General features: G+C 42.3%; 1 protein-coding gene across 1 annotated transcript in view; it reads left to right on the forward strand.

Annotated features, from left to right (window-relative positions):
* Nucleotides 1-12,705, forward strand: part of PCSK5 (proprotein convertase subtilisin/kexin type 5) — a 409,990-nt gene that overhangs the window by 381,982 nt on the left and 15,303 nt on the right. The window contains exons 34-35 of the mRNA XM_045562588.1: nt 2,492-2,669; nt 7,197-7,414. Of these exons, the coding sequence (XP_045418544.1) occupies nt 2,492-2,669; nt 7,197-7,414 (396 nt within the window). The remainder of the gene's footprint in view (nt 1-2,491; nt 2,670-7,196; nt 7,415-12,705) is intronic.

Genomic DNA, 12,705 nt, shown 5'->3' on the forward strand with positions numbered 1-12,705 from the left:
TTTGCTTTGGGTTTCGGAAATTTTTAAGCCTACGGGAAAGATACAAGTGTGAAAATAGTACAAGAACGGCACACATAGGCCCTGTACCCGCTTCACCCACTGCTAATCTTTGACGCTGTTTACACCATTTGTCTGCCCTCACTCTCCTCTGTCTATGTAAATGTATGATAATCCACAGTATATTTTTTCTAAACCATTTGAGGGCAAGTTACACACATCATGGTCCCTTTCCCACAAATACTTTAGTACATATTTCCTAAGAATAGGAATATTTTCTTATATAACCACAGGAAAGTTGTCAACTTTAGTAAGTTTGACATGGGTACAATATTAATACTCTAATACAACATCCGTATTAAAACTTCGTCAATTCCCCTTTAGAGCAGAGTTCAGTCTAGAGTCAGTCACTGCATTTAGCTTCCATGTCCCTTTAGCCTCCTTTAATCTGGAATGTTTCCAAGACTTTCTTTGTCTCATATAGTACTGACACTTTAGAAGAATACGGTCCCTATTCCCCCTTTTGGGTTGGTGTGATGTTTCCCCGTGATCAGAGGGAGAGTGTGTGTTCTCAGCCAGAATTCTTCATAGGTGATATTGTGCTCTCTGGGAATCCTACCTGGGGGTGCAGGATGCCTACCTGCCTCTCTCATAGGTGATGTTGACATTGATCATCTGGTCAAGATGATCAATTTCTCCACTGCATAATTACTACTTATTCCCAGGTAATTCATAAGCAGTCTGTGGGGACACACTTTAAGAACATGTAGCTATTCTGGTCCTCATCAAAGTTTCCCCTTGATTTAGTGTCCGTTGATTAATAAATCTTCTTGGACAACGTGTGGCATAGTCCAAGGTTGGCCACCTCCCACAGATCAGGACTGATGGTTCTTGCTCATATGAGGTGATGCCCTAAGGTTCTGAGGGATACCATGATTAGGCTTGAAACCATGTGGGAGAAAGGAAAGGAAACAAAACTCAACTAAACTGAAGGAAGAAGCTGTAGGAGAGAAAAGAAAGAGATGGATTTGGTGAAGACCAGGAACATTAACGCTTGTCTCTCTGGCCAGTAGAATAGACCCGAGATGCCAGACACTCAAAGTAGAAATGCACAGCAAGTTTTTCCTCTTCTTGTTGAGCAAGAACACCATTCCCCTGCTAAGACACAGGGACGCCTACTCTCATACCACTCCTGATCACGTCACCATAGAAAACACTCAAAGATACCCGTCTTCTCCATCCATCCGTCTTCACCCCTGGTACACACATCTCAGTGACTCTCCTTCCCAGCAGTTATTCCTTCCTGAAAACATTTCCTCCAACCGCATCGATATAATCCCACCCCAACCCCCTCCCACCCCACCTCCCCACCTTCCCCCCATACCAGGAATTATTTTCCTAATTATCTCCAATCTAGAGTGCCACCAGTGGTCACCTCAGATGGCTTCTTAGAGAGAGGAAGACATCTCGTCACTGCAAAGTGGTCTTCCCTTAAACGGGGCATGCAAGTTAGGCTAGAACTGAGACTTCAGCGCTGGTGTGTGGCACAACACAGAGCTGTAGTTCCCCAAGGGCTGGGCAAAGGATTTGCTCAGGCCAGGTCTTCTCGCATTCTCCCCACCCTGCCCCCCCACACACACCACCAGGCTAATTATGAACTAGGTAATTTTTGGAGTTTGTGGTAGACGGAATAAAGACTCCCCCTGGAGATGTGATATCCTAATCCCTAGATCCTACAAATATATTACCTTACACAGTAAAAGGGACTTTGCAGTTGTGCTTTAATTAAGGATCATGGCACAGGGAGATTGTCATGGATTATGCAGGTGGGCCCAGTGGATTATGCAGGTGGGCCCAGTGTAATCACTGCGGTCTGATAAGAGACAGGCAAGAGGAGCGACAGCAGTAGTAGAAGGTGATGTGACCAGTAGCAGAGGGACAGAGAGAGAAGACGCTGTGCTGCTGCTTTGGAAGATGAAGGAGGGGGCCATGAGCCAAGGAATGCAGGTGGAAAAGGCCGGGAGACAGATCGTCCCCTGGAGCCTCTAGAAGGAACAGAGCCTTGTGGACCCATTTTGGAGTTCTGATCTCCAGAACAGTAAGATAATAAATTTGTGTGGTTTCAAGTCACCAAGTTGGTGGTAATTTGTTAAAGCAGCTGTAGGAAAATACTACAAAGGGAGGTGTTTTCCCTTTAGGGGATTGGGGCTTCCCCCTGGTTAACCAGCTCCATTGTCTGGACAAGACTCAGACCGTAGTTTCTGTTCTACCCGCCATGGTGAGTCCAGCCTGACTTCTGTTTCCTTTGAACTCCTGATGGCCCCAGACTTTCATCTTAGCTCCCAAGCATATTGATCAGCCCAAGGGGACATTGTCCCATTTCTCCTGCACCCACCGCGTCCCACCATGGTACAAAGTGGGGAGAACACAGAGGAGGGTGGGAAGACCTGTGTCATGTCTGATGTCCAAACACACTGTTTTCCTGCCGTGACAGACACCACCTGTGTGGAGGACTGCCCAGAGGGCTACTACGCCGATGAGGATAGCCACCGCTGTGGCCCCTGCCACAGCTCTTGCAGGACGTGTGAAGGGAGACACAGCACGCAGTGCCGCTCCTGCCGACCTGGCTGGCTGCAGCTGGGAAAAGAGTGCCTGCCGCAGTGCAGAGAAGGGTAAAGCGCTCAGCACATACTCGCCCTTCGAATGCCACAGCCACTCCCAACAGCAGCCCATTTTGCAGATGAGGAGACTAAGGCTAAGAACACTTAGGTTCTTTTTCTTTGGCTTTAGGATTTGTTGTGATTCAGATGTAACATTTCAGGTCTCACTTGTGAGTACGAGGACAGCCGTGCATGTGGAACACTGATTTACAAAGGCAACAACTTCAGTGAACATCTCCATTTATACCCCGTTAATTCTCCAACCTGTCATGTCCCCCTATAGCCACAAATTACAGGTTTTGTTATCATAAACAACCTAGACACACCTGATGTATCTATCCTAAAAGCATTTCACAGATAAGGACTCTATTATTTTTCTGCTGGGAAAAACTGTTACAGTGTTTATTAGAAGGGCTGGTTACCAGCATATTTGGAAGAGGATTTGACTGGGTCATCTCTTTTTTCCCCCTGGGGAATCCGCAGTAAAGAGAAAGGTTGATTGTAGGCCTGTTGTGGACCCTTCCTTCCCAGTCAGTAACCTAGACCACGGAGAGCTTCCAGAGATTCCGGACCGGAATCAAAGAGCTATATAACCTTAGACGTTCCCCAAATGCTTTTGCCAAAATTGACATGTCTCTCCAGTCCTATAGCAATCACTGCTTGCTTCGTTTATTTTATTTTAATTATATTTTTTAAGATTTTTATTTATTTATTTTAGAGACAGGGTCTTGCTCTGTCGCCCAGGCTGGAGTACAGTAGCATCATCATAGCTCACTGCAACCTCGAACACCTGGGTTCAAGTGATCCTCCTGCCTCAGCCTTCCAAGTAGCTGGAACTACAGGTGCTCACCAGGAAGCTTGTCTAATTTTTTTTTTTTTTTTAGTACGGACAAGGTCTGGGTATCTTGTTTCATTCATTTTAGTGCTATATGTTGCCTTCCACCTTTTTTTTTTAAATAATTTAAGATTTATTTTTTAGGTCTTGCTCTTGCTCAGGCTGGTCTTGAACTCACAAGCTCAAGCGATCCTCCCGCCTCAGTCTCCCAGAGTGCTAGGATTACAGGCGTGAGCCACCTTGCCTGGCCCAGTGTTGCCTTCCACCTTGATTTAACAGATTCATTCATTGACTCATTTATTTAACACATGTTTAATGGCCTGCACCTTGTATGTATGAATGAGTAAGACAAAGACTTTGATCTTTAGGAGCCTACTCTTATTCTTATATGTCTCTTCCCAAGAAAATTATAAACTTCTGGAGGAAAAACACCTCTTATTTTTCACATATGCTACGATAACACTCAGCACAGAGCCACACACGTTAGCAACTCTAGAAAAACACCAGCCACGTTGATGAAAAGCTCTGCCAGACAAGAGCGGGGATGGGGCCACCGGGCTTAGCCCTTCAGCTTCACCCTAATAAGTGTCTGGAAAGATCTGGATCCCATCTTCCTCAAATCAAGTCATTAAATACCCGCAAGCACAAAAAAAGGGGATAATCCTGTGGTGTAAATAGAATGCAGACCATGGAATTCAAAAGACAATTGTTCCACAGTGTGTGAAGTTGCCCATAAGAGGCTGAGGAGAGGCATAGGCTGCCATCCATCTGTTTAATGGGGAAGGATGGAGTATTAATGATGTATAAGTGGAGAATTATTTCTTTTGTAAAATCAGTGTTCCACATGCATTGCACAAGCCTTGTATGCCTTGAAAAAGCAAGTGTGTGATTCTCTGCACCCTGTCCCAACACACGTGATTATTTTGATGTTCAACCTCAGAGAAGGTTCTTCAAACCCCAAGTTATTGTTTGTACTTATACACAAGATCCTGTTTAAGGATGTGAAGCTCAAAAGGTTTCATAGGCCCCTCATGCAAAAGAGTCATCAAAGTAAGCAGTGGTGTTGTGCTGTTCTCTTCCTCTGATTCAGAACACTCTTCATTGTCTTTCTACTAGTGTTAGTCCTTAATGATTATAAGCTTTCTTTCCCAAGGTTCCTATTGATGCTTTTCATCTTTATAATTATCTGTAATAACAATATTAAAAAAACTTTTGTATGCTGCTTACAAAGAATTTCCCTCATAATGTATCTTTACATTATGATTTGATTCTACAACAATCTTATGAGGCTAATATTAGTCTCTCCATTTTAGAGATGAAGAAACTGAGGCTCAGACAGGCTAAGTGACATGCCCAAAGTCACATAGCTACTAACACATAGTGGAGGTAGGACGAAAAATCTGATCTCATGACTCCAATCCTGTGTATTCTCTGTTCTGTATAGATTTTCACTTTTCTCTATTTTCTTTCTTTTTCTTTTTTTTAGTTCTGTGTGGTTCTTTGTTAACTATTCAGTTCAGGATCAGTGCTTTTGTTGTTGTTGTTGTTGTTCTCCTTTCATCACCTTATCTCTCAAATACCTCAAAGTCTTACAAATTAACATATCATAGTAGTTGTTCTTTACCTAACTGCAGAAAACCAAGCAAGGGTTAATTTGCCATAAGCTAGGCCACTGAGGTACAAGTGTATACAGGTGGCTAAATAGAGGCAGGCTCAGCATGACTTAGGCATGGCGGTAGTTTTCAACAAGTTCGTGGAGCTGAATTAGACTGCAAAAAAAGCTCAGTAGTTTTGCACCAGAGAAACCAAGGATGAACTTTCAGGTTTCCAGGATAGTTTCAGTGCACTGATGTCCAGAGGCACAGGCTGGAGTCAGATGACCTTTAGAATTTCATCTTTATTGATATTTTCTTTCTTTCTTTTTTTTTTTTTTGAGGCAGAGTCCTGCTCTGTCACCCTGGCTAGAATGCTGTGGCGTCAGCCTAGCTCACAGCAACCTCAAACTCCTGGGCTCAAGCGATCCTACTGCCTCAGCCTTCTGAGTAGCTGGGACTACAGGCATGCGCCACCATGCCCGGCTAATTTTTTCTATATATACTTTTAGTTGTCCAGCTAATTTCTTTCTATTTTTTAGTAGAGACGGGGTCTCGCTCTTGTTCAGTCTGGTCTCAAACTCCTGAACTCAAACGATCTGCCCGCCTCGGCTTCCCAGAGTGCTAGGATTACAGGCGTGAGCCACCGCTCCCAGCCCTTATTGATATTTTCTTTATCCTTTTTTATCTTATTTGCAAGATCTTTGTTTACCTTCAACCAATGCACCATTTTGTAATAGTGGTGTTTAACAGATAAGTTCAGATCACATTGTTCCATTTCATTAGCTGTTTGACCTTAAGCAAGTTATCTAAATTTTCTCAGCCCCAGTTTTTGCTTCTGTAAAATAGGCATAATAATATCTAAACCATAAGTTTAGCTATGAGGATTAGTCATGAAATTTATAATTATAACTAATATACATTAATTATTTATAATATGCCAGGCACTGTCCTCATTACTTTCTCAGTAACCACATGTTTAATTTTAGGTACAACCCTTAGCCCCATATTACAGATGAGGAAGCTGAGGCACAGAGATGTTGAGTGACTGGCCGAGGGTCACACAGTTCATAAGTGGTATGGGTGAGATTTGAAACCATATGGTCTTCTTTCAGAGGTCAAGCTCCTAACTACCATGCTCTAGTGTCTCATTTGCAAGTTCAGTAAGGTGAAATAATGTTTAGGAAGTCCCTGGGGTACCATGAGGCATATTAGTAAAAATTTAGTGAATTGTGATTATTGTTACTATATTTAACCTCTAAAAATCTTTTCAAAGTTACACATATTTTGTAAGGGCCAACATCACTCATGTCATCTCCTATTTCAACATTTTTTTTAATTGAGAAATTATATATCAGCCAGGCACAGTGGCTCATGCCTGTAATCCTAGCACTCTGGGAGGCCGAGGCAGGAGGATCGCTTGAGGTCAGGAATTCAAGACCAGCCTGAGCAAGACCAAGACCCCGTCTCTACTAAAAATAGAAAGAAATTAGCCAGACAACTAAAAATATATATAGAAAAAATTAGCCAAGCATGGTGGCACATGCCTGTAGTCTCAGCTGCTCGGGAGGCTGAGGCAGAAGGATTGCTTGAGCCCAGGAGTTTGAGGTTGCTGTGAGCTGGGCTGATGCCACAGTACTCTAGCCCGGGCAACAAAGCAAGACTCCATCTCAAAAAAAAAAAAAGAAAGAAAAGAAAAGAAATTATATTAATGAGAACCACTCAAAGGTACCTTTAAAATGTCTTCCCTTCCCTGATCCCATTCGACACAACATAAAGCTTGAATTTGGAGAAGGATACAGAAGAAAAAGGCAATAGTAACTAACAATTATCAAGTTGCTACTATGTGAGATTAATACTAGGTCTTTTCATATGTGTTGTCCAATTTAATTTTCACAAATAACAAAGGAGGGATTGTAATACCCAATTTACAGAGAAGAAAACTGAGAATCATTAGATCCATTAGCATCATTAGTAATGAATCTAATGGGTAAAGAGGCTCAAGTCCCCCAGCTTGGAAATGAACCCTGTCTGACTAACCATGTTTTTTCACCACACCCAGTTTAGGAGCAAAGCTTAGTGTTCCATCTTTGGGTCCCCCCTTGGTTTCAGATACTACGCAGACAACGCCACCGGCCAGTGTGAGAGGTGCAACAAGAGCTGCAAGGCATGCCGGGGCCCGCAGCCCACAGACTGCCTGTCTTGCGATACGTTTTTCTTTCTGCTCCGCTCCAAGGGAGAGTGTCGTCGCACCTGCCCACATCACTACTATGCTGAGCACAGCACGCAGACCTGTGAGAGATGCCACCCGACCTGTGACAAATGCAAAGGTGAGGGGCCATCTTTCGTTTTGCACGTGCGAATGGAAATATGAAACGGTTCTCTGTTTGCCCTTTCCCCCTTCTCACCACCTTTGGTGGTTCCTGTCACTTCCCAACCCCATCCCAGCCCTCTCCAGCATGGGCACCCTCTGTTCTCTCTTAGCTTCTGCCTCTGCCCTCTGATCTGGGCTGCTCCTGCCACACCCTGCCGCCCCGTCGGGCCCCATCCTTCCAGGCCCAACACAGGCATCCCCTCCTGGAGGAAGTGTCGTGCACCTACTCCATCATTTTCCTTCTCCACCTGCTGGATCTGCCTAGGGAAATGCATTTATTTTTATTACTTCAACAATTCCTTAAAACTTCTGCCTCAAACTCTCCCGAACTCCATTGCTATTTTCCAGATACCTAGTTGTCTGTCCCAGGGAACCTTAAAATCACTGGTGAAGGGCCCACCTTCCAGCCCTGGGCCCAGGATGACACACCTTGAAGTTACCCTTGACTCATCTCTTTCCCTCTCCTCCTGCCCCACCCACCTACCTCCAACGAAGCTAAACTTCAAGGCCTATTGATCCTCTTTCCTAAGCACTTTTCTAATTAGATCTTTCTCCATTCTCATTATCCTCATTTTCCATTCTCAGAATCTATTATCACATCTCTTGACGTAGCCAGCAGGTCACCTCAACTTTGGTCCCATACCCCCCCCCAGGTCATCACTTACCCTAATGCCAGAGTGATCATCTTGAAGTGCAAATTCACTCATTTTATTCCAAATCTTCAAATATTGTTTCTCCCCTCTTCCCTCCAATCTTGTTTTCTGGAATTCCTATTCAATGTAATTTAGAATTTCTTGATCTGTCTCCTGTGCATCCTACCTACTCTTTTATATTTTTACCTCTTTGTTGTTGTTGTTGTTGTTGTTGTTTTGAGGCAGAGTCTCACTCTGTTGCCCGGGCTAGAGTGTCGTGGCCTCAGCCTAGCTCACAGCAACCTCAAACTCCTGGGCTTAAGCAGTCCTCCTGCCTCAGCCTCCTGAGTAGCTGGGACTACAGGCATGTGCCACCATGCCCGGCTAATTTTTTCTATATATTTTTAGTAGTCCAGCTAATTTCTTTCTATTTTTTAGTAGAGATGGGATCACACTCTTGCTCAGACTGGTCTCGAACTCCTGACCTTGAGCGATCCACCCGCCTCGGCTTTCCAGAGTGCTAGGATTAGAGGCGTGAGCCACCAAGCCCGACCTATTTTTACCTCTTTGACACTCTATTATTTGTATTAGATTAATTTTTCAGCACTGTATCCCATTTCCCTAATTTTTCCTCTGACTGTGTTTAGTGTAAAGTTCAGCCCGTCTGTTCCTTTTGTTTTTCTTTTCATCTTTTTTGTTTGTTTATTTGTTTTTTTAATTTTTCTTATTTTTTTCTTGTTTTACTTCTTTTTATATTTTTTATCTTTTTGTGTTCTTTTGTTCCTTTTGTTTTTAAGTGACTATATTTTTTTATTTTTAGGATTTCTAATTGTTTCTTTTTTAATCCAGCTATTTTTATTTCATATTTTCATGTTTGTGTTTCATAATTTAGTATTTTTATGGATATTCTCATTTATTTATGAGCATCCCAATTTAAAGACGCTGTCAAATTTTCTATGCAATTAATATTATCTTGAAGTAAATTTATGTTCTAATTGTTGATTGTGTTAGTCATCTTATTTTATTTTTTTTATTTTTTTCTTTTAGAGACAGGGTCTCACTTTTGCTCAGGCTGGTCTTGAACTCCTGAAGTGTTTGTCATCTTTCATAGCATTCATTTTATTTATTTAGTTTGGAATATTGGTCTTAAGCTCATTGTGAATGGGAGATTTTGTTTCTGGCTCTTTAGGCCCTCTCTCCTCCTTTATCCTTACTTCTCACAGCCTAGATGTTTTTCCATTAACTCTACGCCTGCCTCCAACCTGCAACTCAGTCCAGACACAAAATGTTCCTGTGTTCCTGGAGGTGACATTGATGGCAACACAGATCCCATCAGCAATTCAGTCAGCAGCTCAGGGGAGTCCCTAGTCAGGAGGTGATGCCTGTGAAGGCAGAGTCCCAGCCTGACTCCTGTTTTAAGCTGTAAGCCAGGATTTTGGCCCTGGTCTCATATGAAACACTTTTAGTTCCCATTATGGTAGAAAAGGTGAACTGACAGCCACCATTGCTTACTTCTAGGCCTAGAGCAGAGCAAGTGGGTGGCGAGAACCTGACACCCATTTTGCATTTTTATCCCCTTTCTGGTCCAAAGAGATTTCATCTTACTTTTGAGCCCACCTCTCTTTTTGTCTCTTTCTCTGCTTATATTTATTCTACCATTTCAGCATGTTTGGAGTGAGTGGGGTTATGTCAGAACCTGAACTTACATATGATTTTTTTAATGTTTATATATGGTGCCAATGGATAATCAGTTTCTTAGAAGAGGATTATGGCCAGGTGAGGTGATTCACACCTGTAATCCTAGCACTCTGGGAAGCCAAGGCATGAGAATCACTTGAGGCCAAGGAGTTCCGAGACTAGCCTGGGAAACAGCAAGACCCTGACTCTACAAAAAATAGAAAAATTAGCCTGGGATGGTGGTGCACCTGTAGTTCCAGCTACCCAGGTGGCTGAGGCAGGAGGAACACCTAGGAGTTTGAGGCTGCAGTGAGCTATGATGACACCACTGCACTCCAGCCTAGGCAACAGAGCAAGACCCTGTCTCAAAAAGAACAAAAAGAAGAGGATTATGCCCAGGCTCATTCGGCTAATCCAAGTAGCTTGAGGAGGGTATATTTAAGACTTTTTGGGAGGAGGGTACACTTAAGACTTTTGGACAAAACAAGCAAAGGCCTACTTGTTAGAGCCTGCTTTTAATCTTGTTTCCTTTTTCTTCCAAAATAATTCATACTGAGGTAGTAGGTTGACTTGAGGTAGTAGGTTGACTACATAAAAATGCCAAGGACTAGGGAAAATAAGATGAGAAATCAGCTCTCTCCCCACCCTTGCTGTCCAGCCACTGAGCTGAACTTCCCGAGCGGTATCTTGATGACACTGTACTTAAAAATAACTTCTTCCCAAGTGCTTCCCAAGTACACGTGAACATGGCCATCTCCAGGTTGCAGGCGGCGTCCATTATCACCTATGTCTTGGTGCCTCGGAATCAACTTTCTCCTTTCCAGATGGTTTTCCTGAGCTCCAGTTCCACATATCCAACTGCTGACTGAATATCTCTAACTGGATGCTCAACAGATACCTCAAACACCTGGCCCCATTCCCAAACCACACTTTCCAGTGTCCCTATCTTTTTTTTTTTTTTTGGTAAGGAAGGACTTTATTTTTTAAAAAAAAGTCTTTTGAGGACTACAAATTACGAAGTCAAAGCAGATCACTACATAGAAATCTAGTGAATACATTTTGCCTTTGCACGAAAACTTTATCAAAGTTATTCATCTAACAAATTCACCCCATTCACAATGTTATCAGTTATAGTGCTCTTTTAAAGGTTGCTATACCTTTATTTCAAATTATATTGCACATTATTCCCTCAAAATGATTTTTTTTTTCTTTTTTTTTTTTTTTTGAGACAGAGTCTCACTCTGTTGCCCAGGCTAGAGTGCCATGGCGTCAGCCTAGCTCACAGCAACCTCAAAGTCCTGGGCTCGAGAGATCCTCCTGCCTCAGCCTCCCAAGTAGCTGGGACTATAGGCATGCGCCACCATGCCAGGCTAATTTTTTTTGTATATATATTTTTAGTTGTCCATATAATTTCTTTCTATGTTTAGTAGAGACGAGGTCTCGCTCTTGCTCAGGCTGGTCTCGAACTCCGGAGCTCAAACGATCCGCCCACCTCGGCCTCCCAGAATGCTAGGATTACAGGTGTGAGCCACTGCATCCGGCCAAGATGAACTTTTAAACACCAAACTCTTAGCTCATAAGAATGGCACCTTCAAAAGGGACAATTTCTACTCAGTTTCTAGTAACACTATTCCAGGCTAGTTTCTCTCACTAATTAAAAATCCTTCAAGGCTGGGCGCAGTGGCTCACGCCTGTAATCCTAGCACTCTGGGAGGCCAAGGCGGGAGGATCGTTTGAGCTCAGGAGTTCGAGACCATCCTCAGCAAGAGCAAGACCCCGTCTCTACTAAAAATAGAAAGAAATTATATGGACAGCTAAAATATATACAGAAAAATTAGCCAGGCATGGTGGCACATGCCTGTAGTCCCAGCTACTCGGGAGACTGAGGCAGGAGGATCACTTGAGCCAGGAGTTTGAGGTTGCTATGAGCTAGGCTGATGCCACGACACTCACTCTAGCCTGGGCAACAGAGTGAGACTCTGTCTCAAAAAAAAAAAAAAACAAAAAAACAACAACAACAACAAAAAACCTTCAAAATGTTCACTTTTAACACAAAGTCTTTCCATCAAAAAATATGACTAATTTTTTTCCACTAATGTCTACATAGATAGGTAGGTAGCAGCAAGAAAAGGAAGATGAAAATTGAAAGGCAGCCATTAAAATAAATGGATCAATTGTATAGAAGAAATATTTGGCTTATGGCAATTAAAAAATGGCAACTAGGGTATATGTTAATAGCCAGATGCTTGAGTCATTACTGAGTATTTTAAGAGAATGAAGCCAGTCCAGTATGACCAAGTAGGGATATGTAATTATCATTGCACTTCATTCTTTACAAATTCTCTAAGCCAATAGGAAATCTAAGTTATAGCTAGATTTCCAATTACAACACGCTGACTCTTAACACTTTCAATAATTTTTACTGGGTTTATACATCTGTCATTTCCTTTACTCCAATTTCTTTATGAGTCCTTTCTTATCAATCTAAGTGTATTTTAAATGATAAGAGTTTTCTAAGGTACATTTGAAAATGGTTGTATTAAAAGAATACCCATTTTTTTTTCCTGGAAAGATACAAATTGAATACAGAAGTTTCTCAATGGGAAAAAGTTCAGTGTTCTTCCCACCACCTCTGCCACATTTGATTTCTTCAACTTTTTAAGTTTGTTCTCCATGGCTTCACTAAGGATGAAAACCATAGCAAACAAATGAGCTTAAGGACATCTGGGGTTAAAAATGCAAAAAAAAAAAAAATGTTAACATGTAAGCAATGGTGTAAATAATCAAGATTCATATTAATGGATTCAATTATTGTATATGAGATTTTCATTGATGAGTAGGGCTCTGGGCATACCAAATTATCACACAAAGCATTGCCTTTTGAGACCTTGGATACTTTCATAGTTTAAAAGCAGACCGAATTTTTATAACAAATTAT

This window comes from Lemur catta, chromosome 10, assembly GCF_020740605.2.
Source record: "Lemur catta isolate mLemCat1 chromosome 10, mLemCat1.pri, whole genome shotgun sequence".
Lineage (NCBI taxonomy): Eukaryota > Metazoa > Chordata > Mammalia > Primates > Lemuridae > Lemur > Lemur catta.